Genomic DNA, 27,607 nt, shown 5'->3' on the forward strand with positions numbered 1-27,607 from the left:
ACCTAAATGTTCAAAGGCAAAGTTTGTTTAATCCAAGAGCCTTTCCACTGTGGTGGGTAATTGACGGTTGTTCATTTGCTGCACCACCACCCGTCACTCAGGTCCTGAGAAGGTTCTAGAAGTCCCAGTTCCCAGGAGACTTGCAGAAGTTCCATGGCAGTTGGTGCCCGTCAAGGGAAGGGAGCCATTTCCTTTACTGGTCTGGGAAAGAGCTGCCCATTGTTTGGCTCTGCTCGCTACCTGAGAAGCCATTTGCTGTCAGCTGTGAGTGGCCATGAATTGTGTGAGGGGTGCTTGGAGGCAAAGCTGAGGAGGCTCCAGAGGACAGAGGGAGAACCCAGGCCCTGGTGGACAGAGTAGACCCACTACCCACCCCGGAAGGTGCTCTGTTCTCTGCTCGGGGCCGGTCAGGGTTTTGGGCACCCCTTTAAATATTATGCCCACAGGGAATGCTTCATTTGTCCTGGCCCTTTGGAGCTTCAAGGGTGTCCCCGCAACTCTCCAGTTAACCCTGCCCCTATGGGAGAGCCACAAGGGATTGTCCCAGAGGGATGTGAGCAGCTTCTGTGGGGTCCATGGGCACATGATGGGGACTGGGGTGTGGGAGAGGCTGAAGGGCTGGACAAAAGTTGGGGTATACTGTGGCTGGGGTTAGGACAGGGGGAGTGTGATGAACCCCACACCTGCACATTGGGTCCACCCCCTCCCGTCTGAGTTTAGCCTATATCCTGGGGGTGTGATGTCACCTTCCTGGGATCTTTCAACCTGACCCTTTTGTTGCCTCATTTCACCTTTCCCCACCCCCTCACCTTCAGACTGTCTTGCTATGATCCTTTCCTTTTCTCCTTTTCCCCAGAGCCCATCTCAACCTTTCCCAGCCTATTAACTTCCTGGTCACAGTTAACACAAGCACACACCACTGCCGTGTGGCCCTGCTCCACAGTGATACCCACAGCGAGGCAGAGGGCAGCCGTCCAGCCAGAGCAGACAGACACAGCCCCCTGGTCCTCCCTCACCCGCAGCCCACCCACAGCTGAAAACAATGATGACCCTTTCCTTTCTCGATTGGTTAGAACAGGGATTTCAGATGGTTCCAGTGACAGGCGGGAAATGGAGATTCCCCAGGAGACTGTGCTGTATCCGTGTCTCTGTTCATTTAACAGGTGTAAGTGAACGTCAGGATGACGATTACACCAGACGTCAGGTTAGAGTATTTGGAGAGTGTCGCTTCCATCTTCCTAAAGTTCAAGCCGGACAAGTGGACTAAAATGGTCGGAGCAGAAGAGAACATGGGTTTGTTCACCGAGTTCTTTGAGAAACCGGACGTCCTAGTTCTGGTGCTGACACTCAGCCCCGCCGGCATGATCATACCCTGCCTGGGCTTCCCGGCCTCCCTCAAGTCCAAAGGGATGTACTTCATCAAGAAGAAACCTGGGAACATCAGCAATGACAACTACAAGGACCGCCTGGTCTATGGGGACATAAGCCCCACTCCCGTGGACCAGCTGATCGCCATCGTGGAGGAGGTGGGTGCATCTAGGCCTTGCTGGGGCGGGGCACAGGGCTCAGGAGAAGCAACACGTGTTTCTCATAGTGTGAGTGAGTGGCCTTGAGCGCGGCCGCTCAGGGAGCAGGCCCAGGGGCCAGCAGCATCTGCATTGCCTAGAAGCCGGTCAGGTATTCGAGAGCTCAGGCCCGGCTGCCCTGACCGCTGAGACAGACCGGCTCTCTAACGTGGCCTCCAGCCGATGCTGTGCATGTGAGGGCTGAGTGGCCCTGGCCACCGCCTGTCCTCTCTCGAAATCATTAGAACCTCCATACTGCACCGGGGACATCCCTGCCTGTAGCCTCAGAAGGCATGGGCCAGTTGAGATCCAGTAGATGGGTTTCCTAGTTCTGAGACTTCAAGCAAAGGAAGGGACCAAGCAGGTGCTGCCCTACGTATCTCTCCACTGTTGGCAGGCATGGCAGGTGCAGCTCCCTCTGGAGAGTCAGACCAGCCAGACTTCCAGTGACTTAGCTTTCCTAGTCATCATTCTCCTCATCTATGAGATGGGGCCGTGCGTCCCTGCCTTGCGCAGGCTCAGGCCACAGGGGCCGCTCAGCCGGGACCCAGGCCAGCCTCCTCTCACATCCACCGAGGCAGCTGACCTGGCCCAAAGCTGGAGCACACGGGTGTTTGTCGTTCTCTGCTCGGGCTGCCCTGACAAAGCGCCACAATCTGGAGGCTGCAAGTCCCAGATCAAGAGGGGAGCTGGGCCGGTTCCTTATGAGGCCTCTCTCCTTGGCGTGTGGATGGCCGACTTGACACGGCCTTGGGTCTTCACGTGGCCTTCCCTCTGTGCGTGTCTGTGTCCTCATCTCTGCTGAGGACAATGGTCTTATTGGGTTAGGGCCCCCCTTAATCACCCCTTGAAAGGCCCTCTCTCCAAATACAGTCACATCTGGAGGTGCTGGGGCTCCCGTGTGTGAACTGGGGGCGGGGGCACAATTCAGCCTATAGCAGCACTCTGAGGCAGCGCGAAATGTTTGCTTTCGGCCAGGAGTGTGTGCTCTTGGGGTCTCCCTTCATGGAGATGGCACAGGGGCTGGGCTGTCGTCACTGGCTTCAGCACCTCGACTGGCCCCACCTTCTGCAACGGGAGAAGGGCTTCTGCAACGGGAGAAGGGCTCAGATCCCCCCGGGACCCGGGCACTGAGGACCCTGCTTCTCCTTTCAGGTCCTCTATTCCCTGTTAAACCAAAGCGAAAACGTGAGCGGATGGCCCCGCGTGGTCTCAGAGGACATTGTGAAGCAAGTCCACAAGCTGAAGAACGAGATGTGTGTGATGGGCGGCAAGATCAAGGGGAAGCCGCTGCTGCCCATCCCGGAGCACCTGGGCAGTCTGGATGGTACCCTTGAGTCCATGGAGAGGTAGGGACCCGGCCGGGGAGCTGTCTGGAAGGAGGGGCATCTGGTCCCCGACCACTAAGGATAAACTGTCTCACCGAAAACTGGTTTCGGAGCTGATGAAACCGAGGAGGGCAGGATGGTGCCTTTAGGTGCTGAGTCTGAGATCGAAGGCACAAGGACAGAACAGGACAAGACACTGGAGCCCCCGAGACTCCAGCTCTGGCAACTGCTGGACACCTGTGCTTCAGCCCCTCCTCCGTCAGACACAAGGACTAGGCCAAGGATGTCACATTGTCACATGGGAAAGGGGATACCCAGCTTTAGGACGTGGGTACTGAGGGACAGTGAGGGGCATGGAAGGGATTTTCAGCAGGTGGAGGCTGGGCTTCTAACTTGAGGCTGTGGCATCCCAGTGGCCCACAGACGCACGAGGACTCCGAGGTGTCACCTTGCACCCACCTGAGCGCCATTTGCAACCGCCTGGTGTGTGCGACGCTTGAAGCAAGTTGCAGTGACAGTGTGTTCCCTTACTCCCATCAGAGGGCGACCGCTCCTGCAGGGCTTATCACATGGCAGGTCCTCTAGGCCCCCAGCACACGCCCCATGGTGACCCCAGTCAGAACTGCTGGAGGAGCCCTCGTGAACGTGGATTTTACTCCAGAGCTGGCCCTCCTCACCCTCTTTCTTGGGGGCACTGGCATCCCTGGCAACACCCAGTGTTGGTGCAGGGTCTCTCCTGGCTGACAGCCTCTCCCCCCGACTCTGCCCGGCAGGATCCCCTCCTCCCTGGACAACTCGCTGCTGCACGCCATCGAGACCATCATCATCGACTGGTCCCGCCAGATCCGGGATGTGCTAAGCAAAGACTCGGCCCAGGCCCTGCTGGACGGGCTGCACCCCCTGCCCCGAGTCGAGTTTGAGTTCTGGGACACCCGGCTGATGAACCTCAAGTGCATCCACGAGCAGGTGACGCCTGTTCTGTCCCTGGCGACCAGGCACCCACTGGAGTCCTGAGCACCCAGCCTCCCCAGGGGGACCCCTGAGGGGACCCGGGTAACCCGCGTAGATCCCTCAGCACCGGCAATGGGGTCAGGCAGCCTTCGTCTAGAATCTGTTGAAAGGCTAATTTTCTTCTTTCCTTCTCAGCTCAACAGGCCCAAAGTGAACAAAATCGTCGAGATCCTGGAAAAAGCCAAAAGCTGCTACTGGCCAGCCCTGCAAAATGTGTATACGAATGTCACTGAGGGTGAGCGGTGGCCCTATGAGAACCCTTCCCCCTCCAAGAAGAAGGTGTCAGCCCCTCCTGGGAGGGGCTGGGCAGGCCCCTTGCTGACCCTGGGGTGGAGGCACCTTCCGCCTCCCCCATCAGCTTCCTTGGGCCCCGCCTTTTGAGGAAGACCCGTTCTTGAGGCAGTGGGTGTCCATAAACACACAGAGCTGCCCGTCACCATTTCTGACCGTCGGGAGTGGGGTCCGGCTTCCGCTCCCCAGTGGATGAGCCCCTGTTCCTGTTTTGGGCAGGCCTGAAGGAAGCCAACGATATAGTTCTGTATCTGAAGCCTCTGCGGATCTTGTTGGAGGAGATGGAACAGGCTGACTTCACGATGGTATGTTAGCAAGACAAAGGTCATCTGGCAGGGGCTGGGCTTGTGTCTTGGGGGGGCAGGGGCTGCGGGCTTCCTGGCTGTGGTCGGGCTCGAGGACCTGGCGAGTGCCTCTTTCTTCCCCTTGGGGGTCCCCTCCTGGAGCCGTGGGGAGGGGCGTGCTGAGGTGCTGCGACAAAGCGCCTGCCCGGCCCGTCTCTCCCCAGCTCCCAACCTTCATCACCAAGGTGCTGTATACCATCTGCTTCATCTGGGCCACGTCCGAGCACTACAACACGCCCTCCAGGGTCATCGTCATCCTGCAGGAGTTCTGCAACCAGCTCATCGAGATGGTAGCCCCCCAGCCCTGGCCACCTTCCCTGCCTCCTGATTGGCGCCCCCCCATCCCTCCCCGTGTTCCTCAGCAGTTTAAAAACAGGCAGAGATGCTGGTGCAGGGATTTACAGGCTCTGGGCTAAGGCTGGGCCCTCTGGGTGGCCACCCAGTGTTCTCCCAAGGCCTGGGCAGTGCCGGCCCAATCTGCCCCACACCGGGAGTGGGGAGGAAAGAAAGTGGGGCGGCCCACTGAGTCCCGGCACCCCAAGACTCGGCCGGGGGCCTTGTGGGGTTTATGTGCTCCGACACCAAGCCTCCTCCCGTCTCCCTCAACACCGATTCCCTTTCCTTCTTCCATTTCACGAGCACAGATTACACAACCTCCAAGGTGTGAGTTGCAGCCTTGCGCCCCTGGGCTGCCTGCGTGTGTTAGAATCATGCTCGCAGCCCTGTCTGCAGGCCCAGAGGGACCTAGTGGCCCAGGATCCCGCAGCCGTAGCAGGACTGTGTTTCTGGACCCCTAGAGGGCTCCTAGTCATCTACCATCAAAATCTGGTTGTGCTGTGGCCTTAGCCCGGGGTGAGGGTCCCGGTGAGAGAAACGGTTCGGGCGCCGCGCCTGTAAATGCCCTGCAGTCAGCAGACGGGCTGGGACAGCGGATGTGTCAGAAGAAGTGGCCCAGGGGCCCGGGGTGGGTCATTCTAACCAGTGAAACAGCTGCGTCACCCCTCCGGCTGGTCCGAGCTTGGGGACACCTTCCCTTCTGCCCAGACTCGGACCTACCTGCGTCCTGACGACGTGCTGAAAAGCCTGCAGGGTGAAACTGAGGACGTGCTGAGCAGCGTCTCTCTGTCCCTGAGCGTCCTGAAGGAGCTGTACCGAGCCTACGAGTTCTGCTGCACGAACATGAAGCTTTTCTTCAAGGTACGGCCTGGTTGTAGAGAGCGAACCGGGGGAAAGGGGTCGGGGTGATGTTGGCCCCGGCGTCGGACCCCATGGATGTGTCGGAGGCAAACGCAGCCTTTTTTCTCTCTCTCTCTCCCCTAGAAAGACAAAAAGCCAGTGCCTTGGGAATTCCCTTCTTCTCTTGCCTTTTCCAGGATAAATTCCTTTTTCCAGCGCGTCCAGACCATCGAGGTAAAGGTGGAATTTTCCGCGTCATGGGGAAACGGAGTCCCTGGGCCACCTCGGCCAGGCCCGGAGCTATTAGCCTAGAGCAAAGCGACCCATTGTGCTTGCTTTTCCCCTTTCTCTTGCTTTCTGTCTATGAGCAGGTTAATGACAAGGTCAGTGACCCTGGTCAGGAAGCCTGCAGGCCAAGGGAGAGAGTTAGTGGGACTAAGTTAGCCCAAGGGAAGACTTAAGAAGGACCCTATTTGGATACTTGGGATGACACATGGCAAATTAAAATTTTTTAAAAGTTTCAAAATGGTTTCCTCTGGGGAGAAGAGGTGAGGGACGCAGGCATGGGTAGGGCGAGAAAGTTTTCCTTTTTGTTTTGTAATCTTTACGGTCTTTTTTTTTTTTTTTTAACTTTGTGCACATTACATCCTTTAAAAAAAAAAAAAAGCGGGGAACCATTCATTCATTGGGCAGTGATTTTATGATGGATGCCGTCAACAGTGGCTCCAGGAAGGCGTGTCTAGTTCTCATCCACACCCTCTGGGAGGCAGAGCAGGAAGCCCCCCTTAAGACTCCCAGATTCCCATCCTGGAGTGTTTCTTCATGCCTGAAGGCTCGAGCCCAAGAACTGGAAGGTCCCAGCCAAGTTTCTGGCCAAGTAGCCACTGGTTCCTACATTATAGATTGTGAGTCAGGGTGATGCTTCTAGGAAAAGGGGGGCTTCTGGGGGTGGGGGAAATGGCCATGCCAGCCACCCCCTGCCTGAGTTCTGTGCCACCCATGCCGCCCTCCTTGGGTGTAAGGGCCCCAGAGCTCAGGGCATGAGGATGCTGTTACTTTGCGTTAGGTTTGCTTGGATTATAGCTCGATACATCTTGGACATCTGCGGGGGGGAAGTGGCATGAACATCGGCACTGGCTTAGGGGAGGGACACGAGTACCCTACAAGCATCTTCCGTCTAAGCAGCAACAGGCACTGGGTCAGGCACCTGGGGACTGCTTGTCATCCTCAAGAAGCCTTTGGGGTCTCGATCGGGGAATAAGAGCTACACACAGAAGCGTTAGGTAACGTGATAGGACTGAATGGAGTTAAATGCCAAAAGGAAGAGCACAGATAGCAATTGGGGATTCTGGAAAAGAAGGCACCACCATGGGCTAAAATAGGTGGGACGGCTTCCAGGAGAAGGCAAGGTGAGACCCACACCTCGGAGGGAGTGAGGGAGTGGGATTTACACGCAAACATCCATCAGGCACCCTGTACGTGAGGCCATCAGGAACCACCGCGTGCCCTTCCAACTGCTTCACCCCACAGCTGAGGAAGTGGGGCCCCGGTGAAGTGTGGTTTATTTAGAGGCACATTTCGCCCAGTGTTGGGTCAGGACAAGAGCCCGACCTTCACCTCTTCCTCCTCCATAATCACAGCTTGGAGATGGCTCATGAGACCCTTCCGTCCATCTCCTCTCTGCTACAGCAACGGCTTTAGAGAACATTAACACCAATACACAGAGGGCCCCTCCAGACTGCTGTGTGGCCCCGGGGCTCCTCCCTGCCGGGGTCAGAGCTGGATGAGTGACTGAACCATTGGCGTAGTTAGGAAGATGAACTGACGAGGGTGCTGGGGTTTTCTCCACCAGGATCTTTATAAAACAGCCATCGAGTTTCTGAAGCTGGAGAAGATGGAGCTCGGGGGCGTGAGGGGCAGCATACGCGGAAGCCAGGTGACTCAGATCTCTGATGAGGTCTTTGAGCTGGTGAAGGTTTTTGCCGACTGCAAATACGACCCCTTGGATCCCGGAGATTCGGTAAGTCGGGGGCCTTGGCAGGATCGATGGCAAATGCCCCGAGAGTGGGAAGGCACACGGAGGGAGAACGTGTGGCAGAGAAAAAAATGGTGCAAAAGATCTGCCCCGGGACTTCCCTGGTGGTCCAGTGGCTAGGACTCTGTGCTGCCAACACAGGGGGCGAGGGTTCGATCCCTGGTCGGAGAACTAAGATCCCACATGCCACACGGCAAGGCCGAAAGATAAAACAAACACCAAAAAAACTCTGCCTGTGGAGCAGCCTCCAAGACGGCGAGCTTGCTCAGCCCAGATGTAACCTGAATCCTGCCGGGGGTGGGGGGTGTCCATGGGCATTAGAGTGAGCCCACCCCCCTGCTTTGCATGCTGGTTACGGTTACAAGGTTGGTGTTTTAATTCGCTTTCAGAGCTTTGATGACGATTACGCTGATTTTGAGACCAAAATTCAGGATCTGGATAGGAGGCTGGCCACGATCTTTTGCCAGGGGTTTGACGACTGCTGTTCTATTGAGTCCTGTGCAAAGGTACGGGTGGGCGGGGACTCTGCATTGACTGAGAGTTCGTCACAGCAGCACCGCGATGCCGAGAACGGTGGTAGAGATGGTCTAATCATGCAGCCTCATTCACAGGTGAAGAGCTAGGCCCAGAAAAGGCCAGGGACCTTCCTCGGGGCCTTAGAGCAAGTCAGCAGTCATCACCTTGAGTAGCACTGCCGCATCTTAGAGTAAGAGAGGGAAGTGAACACGAGGCGGTTATTTACTGAGTCCTGTTGTGCTCCATTGATCCTTATATGATTCAGTTCCCCCACTACTTAAAAGGAACAGAAGTTAGAGAGAGGCAAAGTTGCTATAAAAATAAAACACATCCACATTTTGAGCCACTGAGCCACACTGCCACTTTCTTCAACATTTGAGACTCCAGAAATAAGCACAGTGTCCTTACAGGGGGCCGTCTCTAGGTGGTGGGGTGATGGCTGTCTTCTGTGTACTTTTCTACAGTTTCCGAGTTGTGTTCATGAAGTGTGTAGTACTTTTACAGTTAGAAAAAAGCAATGATGTTATAAAAACATTTTAAAAATAGATTGCAGAAAAGCACTAAAACCCCTAGAGAATGTCAACTTGAAAGAGAAACGCAAATGTCCAATACAGACATAGGTTGTTGGGTTAGCCTCTCAAATAATCAGGAAAGTGCAAGCTAAAACAGCAAGGTGCCTTTGTTATGGGTCAAGCTGGCGTAGTTAGGAAGATGAACTGACGAGGCAGGGAGTTGTGAGGAGCTAGACACTCGTCCCCACTGCTGGTTGGCGTGCCCCTCCCCGAGGATCCCTCAACAGCAGGCATGTTAGGGGGCATGGAGATGGGCCCCTGGACCTGCTCGGCCCAAGCTTACAAGGCAGCCAACATTCAGTACCAACACACCAGCGCCAGTTCACCAGCTTGCAGGCAGAACACTTAACACCAAGCACATCCTGTCTCTGCCCACAGACCTCTTTCCCTAGGGCACGCTCACCCTGCTATTCCCAGGATGGTTTTGAAACAAAGTCCAGCATTTCAGAGACCCCCCACTTCTGTCCCAGGCAAACCAGTACCCTCACCAAGCAGTCAGGAGGGGCTCAGTAAGCGTGGGTGAGAGCAGAGTCTGTGTGGTAATCAAATGTTTCGCAGCATCAGCCTGTGTTACCTTTCCACTGCTGCCGTAACAGATTACCGCGAGGGAAGCCAGCTAACTTAAATAGTAAACTCAGAAGAATAGAATGAAGAGTAAATTTGCAGACCCCTTACTCAGAAGTTAAGCAGACATGGTGATTATCGGACTTTCCAGTGTTTTGCATACATCACCGTCTCACCAAATAATTCCGAACTCGGGCATTTACACCCATTCGTCAGAGTCACGAACAGATGCCTTGGGCTGCAGGGACCACTGGCGGGTTTCTCCCGGCTCACGTGGGACTTTTGAGATGTCGTTCACGTAGCATACAATCCACCTGTTTAAGGTGTACAGTCAAATGGCTTTTAGTGCATTTAGAGTTGTACGGCCATCCACAATCACTTTTAGAACATTTTCATCACCCCCAGTCATTCCCCATTTCTCCCTGACCTCCCCGATCTTAGACAATCACTAATCTACTCTGTCTCTCTAGACTTGCCTATTCCCACGTGACACTTCTCTAAAACCTTGAATTAGTCACCGATATTTAAAAATTGAGAGAGTGCACGTAAAAATCCAGGTTTTCACTCCCTCTCGGAAAAACAGATCTGGCCACACGGGACACACAGTCCCTCATGGTAACAAGCGGCTGCAGGGGAGGAGCTGTTCCTCACGATAGACAGCAGTTTGCCTGGAGTTTGCCCCACTCCTCACCACTCCTTACTGTCCTAGCCCAGCATGTGTCACGCATGCTGCCTTTATGTGACCTGCCTTGCCTCTATGACAGAGAGGGGGGATCTCTGCAGGATGTAGTGTGTGTAGCTACAACTCATCTGGACAACAGACGTTGAGTATTTAAGGGGGCAATATATGTATATGCTTGGGCACCTTTTTTATTTCTCTGTCTAGTGTTATGCATGTTTATCATCCATGACTCTGTACAGGTCAGAACTATCTCTTCCCCTCACTTTGCAAGCCTCTGGGTTGCTGCCAGTAATGCAACGCCTGGGGGAGATGACCGATAATTAGCACATTACCTCGTTTAGTTCTCACAAAACCCCAGCTCTTTGCTAAATTCGTTGCCCACATTGTCTATCCCATTTTACCAGCTCCGACAGGTCAAGAAAGCTGCCCAAGGTCACAGGGCTAGCCAGCAAGTAGGGAAACCAGGGCTCCAAGCCAGCTCCAAGGGCCACTGCTGGCAGGATCCCTGTTCTAGACAGCTCATCTGGATGGGCTCCCGTGGCCGGGATGGCAGTCGGGTTGGCCTGGGTGGCGTAGGGCAGTGGCCGATCTTCCGGAGGATGCCGGGGCTGGGGTTGAGTTGGGGACCCAGGAAGCCCGCCACCCCTGAGCACAAAGATCTCTCTCATGCCAATGCCAGGCTGTCCTTTGCCTTTTAGGTTCTTTCAAAAAATGCAAATGCTTGGGGATTTGAAGCTCTGCAAATGTAATGATCGATTAAGTCTAGGATGGAGTTGGTGCTCCAGGCAAACTATCAGTGAATGCGAATTAGGACAGTGCCCCCATGCTGTTCCCTTCCGTGGAGCACCCTTCCCCTGGAGCTGCCTCAGGCGCCTCCTTGGAGAGGCCTCCCTCACTTCGTCCTCCAGGCAGGAGCCCTCCCCTCCGTGCTCCCCTCGCTGCCATCGCCAGCACTGACCTGCTCGGTTTTTCTTCTTCGTGCTTGCCCGCCCCGCGCCGCCCCGGCATCTGTGGTGTGTGGATCTCTATGAGTTTGTCGTCTTCCGAACTAGAATATAAACTCCCTGAGAGCAGGCGCTCGGTTTGGGTTGACTCAGAACCGAGCCTAGCACACAGCAGGTGCTTTGGAGCTTTCCCGGTGGAGGGAACTGGCCCCAGCCGAGGGATTGGAGCTGTTACCACTGCTCACTCCCGGGGAAGACCTTAGGCGGAACCGAGAGGCTCTTACCCCCAGGGCTACCCAAGTGCAAAGAGTCCCAGGTAGGGTTTGCAGCCAGTGCTTTAACGTGGAAACACCAGGTCCTCCCCTGTGGTGGGGTCTCCGAGAATTAAGACGATGCTGGAGCTGACGGACCGGGGTGCCAGGCGGTTAGTCCCTCTCGCCTCCTGTGCGGATGGAACCAGGAGAAGAAGCACCCCCAGACCTTCTGCTGGCTGGGTGCCACATTGCACTGTCTTCCAGTGATGGGGAAGGAGGTGGGTTGTTGTATCCAAACCGAGACGCCTGTTTCCTTCGCGATCGAGAGACCGTAGGACGCCCCTCGGAGGGGAGGAGCTGGTCCCGGAGGAACTCCGTTTGGCACCTGAGGGACTGAAGTCCACCCCCAGGTGCTCAAACTGGCAAACGCCCTTGTTCTACCCCCGGGTGTTCCCCACTCCTGTTGTGGCCTAAATCGGCTTCTGCACTCCACAAGGTGAAGTCCGCTTCTAACATGTAACTTTATGTCTGTGCTGAACTAGAAAGAAAATAAGGCAGAAAACTCTTGTGAACCATCCCCGTCTCTGTCTGCTCACCTTCCTCTCTGCACCGAAGAACATTTCCTCCCCCCTTGACAGCCCTGTGCTCTAATCAGGACAGGCCCTTGGGGTCCCCTCCCTGCCGTCCCCTGGATCCCCTGCGTGTTCCCAAGCTGTCTGGATGCTCTTGCGCACTGTCAGTAATTCACACGCAGCCGGGAAAGTTCTAGAGCAATTTTCCACATGAACTCCTCCTGGCAGAAAATGAAATTAACCTCCTTCCTAGAAGCCAGAGGCCAAAAAACATGTAAGCATGAAATAAAAGGAATAGGAGTGGGAGGAAAAAAGCCAAGAGGGTCAGCAACCAACAAGAGGAACAGGTTCTTCCCAACTGTTACATGTCAGTTTCCAGAGAAATGACGCTGGTGACCTAATATGTCCGGAGCCTCTCCGCAGGTATCGGTGCTTAGCAACTCGGAGTTGCGGGGTCTTCCCGGGAGTCCCTGGCTGTCCCGTCTGGCTTTCGGGTACCTGAAAATCTTTCCTCCTTTCTCTGCAGCTATTATTCCACTGTTTCCCCAAAAGGCCATTTTTAGGGACAGTGGTCTTAGTTTTCATACCAAAAAGTAGGACAAATCTGAGACTTGGGTCCAGCCCTTCCAGGCACCAAGGGCTGCAGCCCATATCCCAGAGAAAACGGGGCCGTGTGGTCTGAGCCCTGATGAATCCCCGTCTGTCTCCAGGAGTGCTCTGCCGCGGGCACCCCCAGGCTCAGGCACCCCTCCCCTGGTGACCTCAGGCTGGCTCGGAGCTGCCCTAACATGTCACGTGTCACTGTCCGACCCCACGGCCTCTCTCTCCAGGCTGCAGTAAGGGCCCTTCCCTCACGGCTCAGGCTCAGCCCCGGCCTGAGGCCTCCCTGGACACCCACCGCTGTGAGAGGATCTTTTAAGAAACTCTCCTCTATGGCCCAATTTGAGCCATCCTCCTATTCCAGGCAAGACTCTATCTGAAACACCCAGGTAATTCTACCTTATTCTCTTCTACTAAGCTTTTCTTTTGTTTTAGTTTTTTTTTTTACAATTGCCAGTGTGTAGCATCCGCAGACCACAGGGTGATGAGCTCGTTACTTGCAAGGTGCTAGGGTATGTTTATGGTTATCACCCTCAGATATGTGAGGTGATGTCCCCCACTGGAGTAATCAGGTCAGGGCTCTCGGGCTGACAGGCCATGGAAATGACACATTGAAGGGGACCCGGGCTGTCCCAGCTCCTGGGGGAATCAGGCAGCCCACGCCTGAACCCCTGGTGTCACGGCCTGGGAAGGTGCCAAGCTCTCCCTGTAATTTCCTCAAACGCCCAGGAGCTGAGCTCTCCCGGTCAGTGCTTCCTGCTCTCAACACCTAGGCACGATGTCTGGGCCCTGTCCCCACTGCCATCTCCACCTGGTCAGCCCAAGGCTAAACACAGGCCCCTTTGTTGGTGGGTGGAACTGTGTCCTCCAGAGAGGGTAAAGTCTGGACCCCCGGGACCTGTGCATTATTGGAAATAGGGTCTGTGCAGATGTAACTGAGACGTAAATTGAGGTCCTACCACAGCGGTGTGCACCTTAATCCAGTGTGTCTGGGGTCTGTGGCAGAAGAAGGGAAGAGACACACGCAGGGAAGATGGCCCCATGACCAAGGAGGTAGAGGATGGAGTGACGGGTCTACAAGCCGAGGGTCGCCGCCCACCCCCAGGGACCCAGGGGCTGGGACAGACTCTCCTCTGGAGCCTTCAGAGTAGCGCAGCCCTGTCCACCTTGATTGTGGACTTGTTGCCTCCAGGCTGTGAGAGAATAAATTCTGTTGTTGAAGCTGCCCAGTTCACGGTGCTGTCATGGCAGCCCCAGGACGCTCCTACAGACCCTTCCCCACACCCAGCACTTGGCGACTTTAGTGGTTTGGGGACCCCACGTGGTTAAGATTGGCCTCCCTCTCACCTAGTTTGTTCCTGTTTTCCCCAGAGCATTTTTCAGAGCAAAACAAACTTCCCCATGGTGGCTTTTCTTTCCTGGGTGGGTCCTTGAGAATCAGAGCTCTTCCTAAAAGGAATAATTCTCATGACTAAGACATTTCTCCGAAGTGAGAGAGTAGCATTGACATATATATGCTACCAAGTGTAAAATAGATAGCTAGTGGGAAGCAGACGCATAGCACAGGGAGATCAGCTCGGTGCTTTGTGACCGCCTGGAGGGGTGGGATAGGGAGGGTGGGAGGGAAGCTCAAGAGGGAGGGGATACGGGGATATATGTATATGTATAGCTGATGCACTTTGTTATAAAGCAGAAACTAACACATTGTAAAGCAATTCTACTCCAATAAGGATGTTAAAAAAATACAGGAAAAAAAAAAAGACATTTCTCCATCCAGTTATAGCGTAAGCCCTGGTTATATAAGTGCAGTATTGTGGTTACTTTTTCTTTTTTTTTTCAATTTTTGAAATGGTATTTCTTACATGTTTAAATCTTCTTTGCCCAAACCCTGATTTCTCCTGGGCCCAGAATAAATTTTTCCAGACCTTGGACCTAGTTTGTACTGTTGGTTTATAAGCTAAGTATGTAGGGACCCAGCGTACATCAACATAGAAATCATTGAGGCGCCTGGTTAGCCAGTTGCCACACAGAGAAAAGCTTCTTTGTCTGGAAGGCGTGTATCTTCCTGATCCTGAAGCATGGCTGCACACGGCGTCCCAGACACGCAGCTGGGGGTGACGCGGGGATGGGGCAGGTGGCGGGCCCCGGCGAAGGCGCATCTCTCGTTTCTCCCCAGCTCCTACACATGTGTGGCAGCCTCTTGGAACGGCCTCTGATTCTCCCCGAGGTGGTGCCCAGGTACTCGGTCATGCTGGAGCTGTTTGACGCTGAGCTGGACAACACCAAGACCCTGTATGACGCCCAGATTGCGGCCTCGGCAGACGGGAACATCCCCCCTATCCATAAAAACATGCCCCCGGTGGCCGGGCAGCTCAAGTGGAGCCTGGAGCTGCAGGAGAGGCTGGAGGCACCCATGAGAGACCTCAAGCACATCGAGCACCCGTGAGTGATGGCCCCGGGCGGCCCGCGCTCCTCCACAGCTGTGGAGTTTGCGGTGGGTTGTGGGGACGTCTGTCCCAGCTCTGAGGCAGGCCCATGCTTACCGTCAGCCAAGGCTTTCCTTCCCAGGGCACGGTCCCAGGAGAGACCCTGACTGCGCCTCCCCCTCCTCTGGGTGCCTTCCCAGCGGGCATGTCGGGAAGGTGACCTTGGTGGTCACCCTCGTGGAAATGAACAAAGACACCCAAATGAGAACAAGCAAAGGCTGCTTCCTCGGTGCTGGCCAGAGCAGGGAGCCGGCCACTGTCACTCGTTTTTGGCAGAGGCTGGAAAGCAGGGGGAGGAGTGGAAGAACCCACAGCAGAACAGAGAAGGCCCCAGGTCTCCCGGACTGGAGGCCATCAGCATGGGGACTGGAGGAGGGCGTCCTGTGTGTTTGGTCAGGAGGCATGTCTGGCTCTCTGGTTGGTCCTAAGTTGGAAGGGAGGACAGAAATTAAGGAAGGTGGCAGTTATGAATCAAGTCCTGGCCATTCAGGGCCAATATTACAAGGATTATCATTTGACTTTCTGGGCTGGTTGCCGCCTGTGAAGGGCGTCATCCACGTGTGTGTTCAGCGTCTCAGCCTGGAAGAAACAGAGAGCTGGCTGCCTGCTGCATCACCCCAAGGTCTGGCAGGCACGGTTGGGGTGTTAGCGAGGCCCTGAGGGAGACGGCACCTGACCCTCCTCCTAACTCTGATTCCAGGGTCATGTCCAGTGTGGAGGCCAAGCTGATCTACCAGAAATACGATGAGATGGTGGAACTGCTGAGACGCTACCGTGAGAGGATCTACCAGCAGTGGGCGGCGGGGGTAGACCAGGACTGCCACTTCAACCTGGGGCAGCCCCTGATCCAGCGGGACCTCGTCACCAGCCTCATCCGCGTCAACTTCAGCAAAGCGGTGGGTGTCGTCTGGCTGCAGCATCGGGAGGGCAGCTGGGCCAGAGGCTGTCCCAGGGACCTAGGGTTCCCCACGGGGCAAGCCCACGTGAGGCTGAGGCTGACCCCCCTCCTACCAACAGCATGGACTTGTGGGGTTGATGTTTATGTCATATCCAGCTAAAGCTTTATTATTCAAGTGTTGCTTAAAGTATGCCCAGGATATATTTAAGATATGAGACAGTCGTAGCCTCCTTGAAAATAGCTGGAATGAGTACACTATTTTAAAGCTGGGCCGCCTTTCATGGGATCCCAAGAGGAACTATCAATTTGAGAATTTAAAAGAGAAAAAAAAAGGTCTTTTCAGGATCTGAATAAGTGGACCCCCTGGTCAAGTCGGGAAGGCTGGAGGGAATCCACACCGTCCAGGGCTAAACCCCAGGTAGTTAACCATGTACGCGGGCAGAAGCTGGGGCAGCCTGAATCTCTACAAGCACCTGCCTTTCAAGAACGCATCTGCCCTGCTCTGAGGTCAGCGGTGATACCAGGAAGGCAGGGAACCCAGATGGGACTTTTCCTCTGAAACCTTCTTTCACCCAAATTCATTCTTTCATTCAACAAATAGTTACTGAACACCTACTTTGTGTATGTGTTTGGGATGAATTAGTGAACCAACAAAGATCTCTGTCCTTCTGGAGCTGCCTCCTACAGGGAGAGGGGGAGAGAGTGGTGGGGCCCCGGTGGAAGGGCCAGGAGAAGAGGGGGTGGGGACGATGAACCAGCATAACGTATAACACATGAGAACGTGATGGTCGGTACCTCAAAGAATGGGAAAGGCAGGTAAGCGGGGAATGGACAGAGCCGGAGGAAGGGGGCAGGTTGCGGCTTTGGACTCGAGCAGAGACTTGCAGGAGGTGAGGGCGTTGGCCAGCAAAGATGGGAGGAAAGCCTTCGAGGAGAGCAAACAGCTAAAGCAAAGGCCAGGAGGTATGCGTGTGCCTGGTGTGTTGTGGGAGCAGCGAGGAGACGGGGGGGCCGGGGTGGAGTGATCGGGGGAGGTGCAGGGAAAGGGGGTGAGGAGACAATGGGGCACAGAGAGCCTCTCGGGCCCTGAAAGGGACCTGGGTCTTTGTTCCGGGCAAGGTGGCAGCCGTTGCAGGGTTTCGAGCAGAGGAGGGCCCCAATCTGAGATGCTGTGTGTGAGTGGGCTTGGGGGGAGGGCAAGGCCAGAAGCACAGAGACCACTTAGGAGTGTTTTGCTGGAATCCAGGTGAGGGATGATGAGAGGGTGGTGGCCTGGACCAGAGCAGCAGCAGTGAAGGTGCGCAGAGGTTAGATTAGATCACAGGGCCGATGAGATCCTAGACAGGTTGGAAATCACGTGTGCGGGAAGAGAGGGGTCAGCCCCAGCCTTCTGGGGCTGGGCAACTGGAAGGGGGGAATGGCCATCAGATGAGACAGCGGGTGGAGGCGGCCGGTGGGCAAGACTGCTCTGTTTCAGTCACGTTGAGTTTGACATGTCAACTGGACATCCACGTGGAGACGCTGAATAGGCAGGTAGATGCAGGAGTCTCAAGTCAGGAGAGAGTCCCGAGCTGGGGACGTGAGCACAGGAATCACTCACACGTAGATGGTTCTTAACGCTGTGACACTGGGTGAGGTCACCAACGTGAGAGCAGATCGAGAGGGACCCCATCCGCGGTTCTCCAACACTTAAATCTCAGAAGCATCAGAGAGACTGGTAATGGGGACCAGGAGAGCCTGGTGTCCTGGACACAAAGGGGACCATGTGCCCAGGAGGGGGAGGGACCAGCTGCTGAGAGGCCACGTGAGACGGGGCCTGTGAAATGACCCATGCATTCAGCAATGTGAAGGTTACTGGGGCCTCTCCAAGAACGGTGTTGGCCGAGCAGTGAGGGCAGAAGCTCTGTCGGAAGGGATGCCCTGCTGTTGGTCTCCTGGGCTGTAACCAGGGGGTGGAGAGGGACAAGGGAAGGTCAGACCCTAGGGAGGAGCCTTTCTTTAGACACCTGGCAGGTTAGTTACAATGATGGTGTCCACCATGCTGGTGATGCCAGCACTTCTAGACATCAGGAACAGTCAATAGGGTGAAGGCATCGTGATCCTACCGGTGGAGCCCATCCCCAATCAGACCTCCCCCCAGCTTTGGGGGCTATAGAAGCATCCCAGGGACAGACCCCCACTTGTGCTGCTACGTACCATGCCACTGAGGCCACCCCCTCACCTCTTGTATTCTCTTCATTCACCTTAGCTGGTGGCAGTGCTGAGAGAGGTCAAGTACCTGAACTTCCAGCAACAAAAAGAGATTCCCAGCAGCGCCGAGAACCTGTTCTCACAGTACGAAACCTTCTGGAAGTTTGTGGGCAACTTGGAACTCATTGCCCGCTGGTACAATGAGGTGAGCTGGTGTTGCTTTGTTTTGTTTGCCACGATGGGGTTTTGTTTAGAACAAACACAGGTGTACGATCCCCACCCAGAGTAGAACTGAGAATGTTTTCCTATTTGAAGGTGGTTGGAGCCACCCTCTGGGGAGAATCCACGTTCTCACCTTTTCCACCTTCCAGAGTTGCCCGCGTTCCTTGGCTCGAGGCCACGTCACGCCACCTTCGGATCACAGCACCTTTGCTTTTGTTGTCATGTTCCCTTCCTTAGTTCTTCTTGACTCCCTCTTATAAGGACCTCGCAATCGCATTGGGCCCGCCCGATGTCGGGGTCCTTAACTGAATCGCGTCTGCAAATTCTCTTTTGCCAAGTGCAAGGTGACATAGTCACAGGTCCTGTAGATTACGACGTGACGTCTTTGGGGGCCATTATTCAGCCTACCGCAGACACCTCATCCAAAAGGGGCCAATGAAATTCCCTCTCCTTGAACCCTGGGAACTTGGAATTGGGTCCCAGCATCATTCACACCGGAGTCTCAGGGGGAGCAGAGAAACCAGAATGAGCGAAACACGGGCCGCAGAGGGAAGGGAGCAGGCGGGTGGAGCAGACAGGCGGAGAGGCCCCACGAGACAGAGGGGAGCCCGGGCGTGGGCTTTGTGGGCCCAGTCCCCGGGGCTCCACCAGCGCACCTCCACGTGACCTGAGCCAGCTTTAGTGGGCTTATATTTCTTGCAGCCAGCTTGCCCCCGACTGGAGCCACTGGGTGGAACCTGGAATATTTCTGTTTCTGGGTTTTGCATCTCGATCTGTTGGAGAGATGCTTACACGCTCCCAAATCCCTGATGTGACAGCCCCTTTCCTAGAGCCCCGAAGACCGTGCCTCGGTCGCCTTCCCTGGCCTGTCTCGTAGGGGCCTTGAACTTAATGCTCGGTTCCAACCAGAACGTGGAGAGGGAGCTTCCTGTTCTGCCCCTCCCCTGCCGGCTTGTTAAGTGCCCTCTGAGTCGGTAGTAACTGCAGCACAGCTCTGCCGTGCACCTCCTCCCTACGGTGGCCAGATTTGACCAAGCCCAGGAATTCCCTGCCAAAAAAGAGAATGTTGGAACATCAAAAGATTCAGAGCAAGGCCTTTGGGACACTGAGGAAGCCTCCCGACCTTGCTAGAAGTGACCGCCTCCTACCTGAATGTGAACTGAAGCACGCCAGGTCATGCCATCACGTGGATTTGCCAAAAAGTATCACTCCCCCACTGCTCACCCCAACACGCCCACCACAGAACCAACCATAGACCCGTTCCTTACTCTATTCCACAAATTAGAGCATGGGGGTGACGTCACCTGAAATGTGTTCAGGATAAACTGGAGTAAGCTGCTTTTCACTAATTTCATTTTTGAAGATAAAATCTTAATTGACTCACTTATTGGTGCTGCGAACTGTGACAGCCCAGGGCCCGCCTGAAGTGCGTTTCCTTGAATTAGCTTTCTCCAGAAGCAGCTCTGTTCAGGTTCAAAGAACGCCGTGTTCATCCGTTCCCTGGAACGCGTCCCGGACGCGGTGTTTAGGAAGAATGGAAGCCTTAGAGATACAGTCACGTGGAAAAATGTTTGTGGGTTACTTTCAGTACAAGAGCTTTTTTTTTTTTTTTTTTTTTACAACGACGCAATCAGAAACAGACAAAATCCAACAAACGTTATTTAGAATGAAACAAAAAAATTGATCTTCCACTTCTGAATTTCCAAACAAAACCCAGCCAGTCCCATGCGGGGAAGCATGTTAGCTTCCGCTGTGAACGACATTGTTCTGCTAATAGAAACATCGGACAAGGATGGGGAGCCAGGCAGTGAGACCCAGAGCTCAGCGCCTGTGGTGACCATCATTACTGATGCCGGCTCCCCTCTCTGGGGTGCTCCTGGCCCCTTAGATGCGCTTCTTTTTTTTTTTTTTTTTTTTGCGGTACGCGGGCCTCTCACCGTTGTGGCCTCTCCCGTTGCGGCGCACAGGCTCAGCGGCCATGCCTCACAGGCCCAGCCGCTCCGCGGCATGTGGGATCTTCCCGGACCTGGGCACGAACCTGTGTCCCCTGCATCGATAGGTGGACACTCAACCACTGTGCCACCAGGGAAGCCCCGCGCTTCTTATTCTTAACGTACTTTCTGTTGCCGAGAGAGACCCCAGGCCCCCAGACTGCTAATATCTATTAATGTTTGAGCTAGGTGAGTGTTGGAGTGGGGCTTTAAGGGATCTGCTGGGGGGTCTGGGAAAAATGCCCTAAAGGTGTGGATTTATTATATAGGCTGCTGAAAAATAATAAACAGGGCGTATCAAATGGATCTCAGCGCTGTGAGCTGTGTTTACTCTGGGCAATCACAAAGGCATAATAACATTTAGCTCTTGTCTGGGCTATTCGTGTAATTGTTTAATATCCAAACTCTGATAAATGGAATCAAGATTTCACATTGACTCACTTTTCATTCCGTCAGTGCTTTCTTCTGCTCCTGTCTGGTTTCCACTGGTAATAGCTGTTAACCTTTATTTCTCTGCCATACCGTACCTTTTCTAAGAGTTAATTGTCTGAAAAGGGGGACATGGGTGGGGAGGGGGCACCATTTAAAGTACCAAATATATGTCAAGGATTATTGTGAGTGGAGCTGGGAAAACTGGACGGCTACGTGTAAAAGAATGAAATTAGAACACTCCCTAATACCATACACAGAAATAAACTCAAAATGGATTAAGAGACCTAAATGTAAGGCCAGACACTATAAAACTCTTAGAGGAAAACATAGGCAGAACAGTCCATGACTTAAATCACAGCAAGATCCTTTTTGACCCACCTCCTAGAGAAATGGAAATAAAAACAAAAATAAACAAATGGGACCTAATGAAAGTTAAAAGCTTTTGCACAGCAAAGGAGACCATAAACAAGATGAAAAGACAACCCTCAGAATGGGAGAAAATATTTGCAAACAAAGCAACTGACAAAGGATTAATCTCCAAAATATATAAACAGCTCATACAGCTCAATATTAAAAAAGCAAACGACCCAATCCAAAAATGGGCAGAAGACCTAAATAGACATTTCTCCAAAGAAGACATACAGATTGCCAACAAACACATGAAAGGATGCTCAACATCACTAATCATTAGAGAAATGCAAATCAAAACTACAGTGAGGTATCACCTCACACCGGTCAGAATGGCCATCATCAAGAGATCTACAAACAGTAAATGCTGGAGAGGGTGTGGAGAAAAGGGAACCCTCTTGCACTGTTGGTGGGAATGTAAATTGATACAGCCACTATGGAGAACAGTATGGAGGTACCTTAAAAAACTGAAAATAGAACTACCATATGACCCAGCAGTCCCACTACTGGGCATATACCCTGAGAAAACCATAATTCAAAAAGAGTCATGTACCGCAATGTTCATTGAAGCTCTGTTTACAATAGCCAGGACATGGAAGCAACCTAAGTGTCCATCGACAGATGAATGGATAAAGAAGATGTGGCACATATATACAATGGAATATTACTCAGCCGTAAAAAGGAATGAAGCTGAGTTATTTGTAGTGAGGTGGATGGACCTAGAGACTGTCATACAGAGTGAAGTAAGTCAGAAAGAGCAAAACAAATACCATATGCTAATATGTAGAATCTAAAAAAATAAATGGTTCTGAAGAACCTAGGGGCAGGACAGGAATAAAGACGCAGATGTAGAGAATGGACTTGAGGACACGGGGAGGGGGAAGGGTAAGCTGGGACAAAGTGAGAGAGTGGCATGGACACACTACCAAACATAAAATAGATAGCTAGTGGGAAGCAACCGTATAGCACGGGGAGATCAGCTCTGTGCTTTGTGACCACCTAGAGGGGTGGGTTAGGAGGGTGGGTGGGAGACGCAAGAGGGAAGAGATGTGGGGATGTATGTATATGTACAGCTGATTCACTTTGTTATACAGCAGAAACTAACACACCACTGTAAAACAGTTATACTCCAATAAAGATGTTAAAAAAAAAGAATTATTGTGAAAGGCAAATAGCATCTAATGTACAATTTGAATTCTATGTACATCCCTCACTTTAGAGAGTAGACCTGTCCTTGAAAACTTACATGTAAATCAAAATGTTGCCAGATAGGACAATATTCCAAAGCACAACTGGTGCTTGTTATTTAAAGGAATAATTAATGAAAACTGTATACACACTCTGTCTTTTTTTTTTTCTGTTCTGTGAATCGAGGTTTTCGAGTGTTACATGAATTTCTTAGCTCAGGGTAGACCCGTATCGAGCCTGTATGGAACCTACCCTACTGTTCACTCTGATGCTTTAACAAGTGAAACAGCTTCTCCACAAATCCTGGACCTCCTTTGTATGATCACATTCCGAGCCTTAGATCATAGGCAAGGCGATGTTCTGAGAAACGCCCCAGAAGTGTCCCAGTTACCAGTGTGTATTCCTCTGATTTTCTTTTTATGATTCTAAGCCGGATATTTTAAGCTTTGGATTACGTACGCACTGTTTTTGCATTAGTGAATTCCCTTCTCTTTCTACCCCATAACATGGGTGATTAGGAGTTAAGTATATACGTAAATCCTTGGTGATAAAAAATAATTTTAAAAGTTGGAATCTCCTGAACTTTGATGTACACATAATTCCCAATTAAATAACACTAACTGTAATTGGTTTGGTTGGGATTGAGTAATAAACACCCTTACCAGGAGACGATTTTAAATCTGCTTGGATTTGGAACAAAGGCCCTGAAACTGTAGCCCTTGTTTTGCAGATAATGACCACTGTGAAGGACGTAGAATTTCCACTGATAAAGTCAGAATTGGAAACAATCGATGTCAAATTGTTGGCCGCTGAGACGACCTTATTCTGGAACGGCCAAGGTACAAAGGCGACATTCATTCCCCCTTAGGTTGAACTTGGGTGAGGGGGATGGAGGGCCGGGTCCAACCTGTCGGCCACCTGGAGTTCCTGTGGAATTAGTGATCCGCCTACGTGGGGATAGGGAGACCTTGTTTCCCAAGAGACACGATGTGCTTTATTCCTCAGCGTTGCCTTTTGGGAAGCTCTCCGCGATTTCCTCTGCTTCAGAGGAAAAGAAGCAGAGAGTCTGTCCGGAGAAGCGGACAGACTCGCCGAGCATTGTGTTGTAATAACGAGTGTTAAGCCAGCCCTTGCTAAATCGTTCATTTTGTAAGATCCCTTTATGCTTCTGTTTTAGGTGTGTTTGAATATATTCAAGAGATGCGAGAAATGCTATACAACTTGCAGAACAGGATACAAAAAGCAAAGCAAAACATAGAGGGGATTTCCCAGGCCATGAAGGTGAGTAACCTGCAAAGCACAGAGCGGGGCTTAAATGGGGACCCCGGAGAGGGTCCTGGGGAAACGGGCCCCCTCGGAGACGATCACGGAAAGTGCCCAAGGCAGTGGGGGCCTGCTGTGTGAGGCTCTGGGCTGTACCATGGTGACGTCAGGGTGGCCCCAAGGCAGAAGGGCCCCTGGTCACTCTGCAGAGCTCCATTCCATCTGGGTCTGTTGAGCTCAGCAAGTGTGTGGGCAGGTCCCTCCGCCAGGTGGGTGCCAGGAACGAGGGTGGGGGTGGAGATGCGCTCAGACTCGGCCCCACCGGGAACACACTCCTCCCTCGATGCAGAGCAGCACAGGTCCTTGCTTTCAAGCCTCATCCAGAAAACTGGGGGAAAGCCTTCGCTAGCACTTCCCTCCCCCACCATGGTTTGTCATCAGTGGCTGCACTTGCAGACACCTGCCCTGGGCCAGCGCTAGTTTGTTCATTAGAAAACACCTCTTCTGTTTTGAGACCCCTTTGGCTTATCACGGTGTGAAACTCTTTCCTTCGTTACAATTGACGTTCATTTCATCACCATCCACTTAGATTTAACTCAATACATTGTAAGCAAAAGCCATTGCTCACCCCATCTTTTTCTGATTTGTTTTCTGATTCAGTTTTCTTTCAATCAGATTATTTCCCCAAGTAATTGCCTCAGAAAGGGTGCGTTGATGACCTACTTTATGAATCCTTGCTTTCCAAAACTATCTTTCTTTGGATGTTACCTATAGCTGTCTTGTCCAAGTAAAGGATTTTCTGATATGGTCCTTTTCTTTCAGTAGCCTAGAAGCATCCCTGTACTCGTCTGCTCTGGCTGCCATAACAAAGGACCAGAGACTGGGCAGCTTAAACAGCAGAAATGTATTGTCTCATAGTCCTGGAGGCTAGAAGTTTGAGATCAAGGTGCCAGCAGGGTTGGTTTCTTCTGAGGCCTCTCTCCTGGGTGTGTAGACGGCCGTCTTCTCCCTGTGTGCTCGCACAGTCGTCCCTCTGTGTCTATGTCCTAATCTCCTCTTCTTATAAGAACACCAGCCATATCAGATTTAGGCCCACCCTAATGACCTCACTTTAATCACCTCTTTAAAGACCTTCTCTCCAAATGCAGTAACATCTGAGATGTTAGAGGTTAGAGCTTCAACATATAAATTTGTGGGAGGAGGCACAGTTCAGGCCACAGCCACCCCTGCTTATAGCCTCAATGTTGAAAAAGCTGACAAAGGTATGACTTCCCTTTGCTGATATATTTGATATTTCCTCTGAAAGATATTTTTTGACTTTCCTGTTCTCTCCGTCCAGAGGTAGGTAGAGTCCTTGGTCATCTTCAGTGTTCAGACGTGTCACCAGAGTGTATCCAGACGTGTGTCTCCTTTTGTTAATGTTCCCTGGATCCACAAAGTACTTTCAATCCGAAAATGGCAACCTTGCCTCAGCCCCCAGGCACCTTCTCCAGTCACTCATTCTCTCCTGTGTGTCCCTTTCTGGCCTGTACTCTGAGCATCTCCACACGTGTCTCCAGATCTGGCTGCCATGTCCCGTCACCCCCAGCTCCTGAGGTTCCCCGACAAGAGGGTCAGACACTCCTTCCCCTAGAGGGGCTCCTTTGGGGCCTGACTGGGGAACATGCACAGAGGTCTCTCCGTGGTCCTCCAAGGCCCTGGTTGGTTTTGAGTCACATCATTGGAGGCTCTCTGGCCAACAGTCCTCAGCGGCCCCTTGGCCTCTGCGAGGCCAGCCTAGGATGGGGACACTCACTCTAAAGGCTGTGTAGGAGGGAGTAGGGCCAGAAGCTTTTCTTCAGACACTTCTCTCCCGCTCACCTTTTCCCTCCAGGACTGGTCGGCCAGCCCAATGTTTGAAAGGAAGGACAACAAGAAAGAGGCCCTGTTAGACTTGGACGGGAGGGTGGCCAACCTCAACAAGCGCTACACCGCGGTCAAGGACGCCGGCCTGAAGATCCAGTCCATGGTCATGGTAAGGAGCTGCCCGGGAGGGCCTTGGAGAGGCCATGGGCTCTCCGCAGCCGGGGAGGGAGGAGGGAGAGCTCGAGGCTTCAGAAAACGTCAGGAGTCTAAGACCTTTAATCCAGGAGTCCGATCTTACAGTAGCAGACCCTGCTAACTGCTCCCCCGGAAGTCTGATTCCTCTTGTCACGTGTCTGCCCTCCTCCCCTAAGGGTGTCAGAGCCCCCTCCCCCCACCCCACATGAATCGGTGTGGACAAGTGACACCTTCGTACCAAGTCCCTGGGAGAAGCTGTATCACGGCTTGCCACCCCTGAGTGTGAGGAAGGCCCAGCAGCACGGAAAGAGAGAGGAGCACAGGATGTGGGTGCCCTGTGGTGTTTGGGTGCCAACACGTTGAAACTGGGATAATGTGCGGGCACGTGCTTGCTGGGCTGCCCGGCCTGAGGGTTATTCCTTTCTGCCAGCCGTCTCAAGGGTCCTTGGGCCCGGGGCCCCACAGGCACGGGCACGGTCGGAGGGGGATGCAGAATGGGAGCCTCATGCCCCTGGTAGCTCTGCCTGATTCCCGGCAGCATGGGGTTCTCACGCCTTCCTCTGTCTTCCTCCGTCCGTGGCCACTTTAGCCAGCTTGCATTTTCGCCTATTTCTGAGGCAAATGTGAAAGGTGCAGCTCTGCGTTGGCCTGGAAAGGAGAAAACTGCCCGCCCCCCCACCCCACCGAGCTCAAGATATTTTCAGGACAGGTTTTCGGGGTTTCCCAGTGCATGGTGCAAATCATTGCTATGGCCTTAAATGATGGGTCGCCACATCCAGACAGACCAGCAGGCCCCCCAGGAGGAGGGTCTGTGCTGGGCTGTTCTCATGGTCAAGTCATTGATTGGAAGGTCATTGCCCCTGTGGAGTGACTTGACTGGACCAAGAAATATTTTGTCTTGTTTCCAGATCCTCTTCCTTTCCCCTTTGCCCTGGTGCCAGAAGGGCCAACGAAATTAACATGTTAGACTGCAAAAAGGTTATTTGGAAGAGTTAACCGATTAACCTATTAACATTACCAGATGTGTTGGAAACAACATGGGAGAGATAAATCTAGCTTAGCATTGGGAAGAGGTTCACAGCACACTAGCCCAGCTGGAGGGGGAGCCAGGAGGGAACAGGAACCCCAGTGAGGCAGAGGCCAGCGAGCAATTGACAAGGCTTTGTTATCACAGCATTTGTCAGAGTCCTCTACTCCCATAATGGTCATTTGAACCATTGTTACACTGAAGTTATTTAAGCCTGTGTCTTCTCTCCCCTATTAGAATATAACTGCCTGAGGGTACAGACTGGGTCACATTCATCTTTGTGTTTTCCTGTAGCACTCAGTGTCTTACAGTTTCATCTATCCACCCACCAACCCACCCACCCATCCACCCACCCACCCATCCACCCACCCATCCACCCACCCACCCATCCACCCATCCATCCATCCATCCATCCATCCACCCACCCACCCACCCATCCATCCACCCACCCACCCATCCATCCACCCACCCAAACATCCATCCATCCACCCATCCATCCATCCATCCACCCATCCATCCATCCATCCACCCATCCACCCATCCATCCACCCATCCACCCATCCATCCACCCATCCACCCATCCACCCATCCACCCACCCACCCACCCACCCACCCATCCATCCACCCACCCACCCAAACATCCACCCACCCAAACATCCACCCATCCATCCACCCACCCACCCACCCATCCACCCACCCACCCACCCATCCACCCACCCACCCACCCACCCACCCACCCACCCACCCACCCACCCACCCACCCACCCACCCACCCATCCATCCACCCACCCACCCATCCACCCACCCACCCATCCATCCATCCACCCACCCACCCATCCATCCATCCATCCATCCATCCATCCATCCATCCATCCATCCATCCACCCACCCATCCATCCACCCACCCATCCACCCATCCATCCACCCATCCACCCATCCATCCATCCATCCACCCATCCATCCACCCATCCATCCATCCACCCATCCATCCATCCACCCATCCATCCA

At 53.2% G+C, this 27,607-nt stretch overlaps 1 protein-coding gene across 1 annotated transcript in view; it reads left to right on the forward strand.

Moving 5' to 3' along the window:
* The first annotated feature begins 1,181 nt into the window (after positions 1 to 1,181).
* DNAH17 (dynein axonemal heavy chain 17) overlaps positions 1,182 to 27,607 on the forward strand; it is a 110,983-nt gene continuing 84,557 nt past the window's right edge. Inside the window, exons 1-16 of the mRNA XM_060134746.1 lie at positions 1,182 to 1,526; positions 2,721 to 2,914; positions 3,667 to 3,859; positions 4,040 to 4,139; positions 4,415 to 4,500; positions 4,704 to 4,829; positions 5,584 to 5,736; positions 5,860 to 5,949; positions 7,568 to 7,735; positions 8,140 to 8,256; positions 14,631 to 14,896; positions 15,641 to 15,836; positions 18,087 to 18,233; positions 23,000 to 23,108; positions 23,447 to 23,550; positions 25,406 to 25,546. Coding sequence (XP_059990729.1) covers positions 1,182 to 1,526; positions 2,721 to 2,914; positions 3,667 to 3,859; positions 4,040 to 4,139; positions 4,415 to 4,500; positions 4,704 to 4,829; positions 5,584 to 5,736; positions 5,860 to 5,949; positions 7,568 to 7,735; positions 8,140 to 8,256; positions 14,631 to 14,896; positions 15,641 to 15,836; positions 18,087 to 18,233; positions 23,000 to 23,108; positions 23,447 to 23,550; positions 25,406 to 25,546 — 2,535 coding nt within the window. The remainder of the gene's footprint in view (positions 1,527 to 2,720; positions 2,915 to 3,666; positions 3,860 to 4,039; positions 4,140 to 4,414; positions 4,501 to 4,703; positions 4,830 to 5,583; positions 5,737 to 5,859; positions 5,950 to 7,567; positions 7,736 to 8,139; positions 8,257 to 14,630; positions 14,897 to 15,640; positions 15,837 to 18,086; positions 18,234 to 22,999; positions 23,109 to 23,446; positions 23,551 to 25,405; positions 25,547 to 27,607) is intronic.

The sequence above is a fragment of the Lagenorhynchus albirostris genome, chromosome 20 (genome assembly GCF_949774975.1).
Source record: "Lagenorhynchus albirostris chromosome 20, mLagAlb1.1, whole genome shotgun sequence".
Classification (NCBI taxonomy): Eukaryota; Metazoa; Chordata; class Mammalia; order Artiodactyla; family Delphinidae; genus Lagenorhynchus; species Lagenorhynchus albirostris.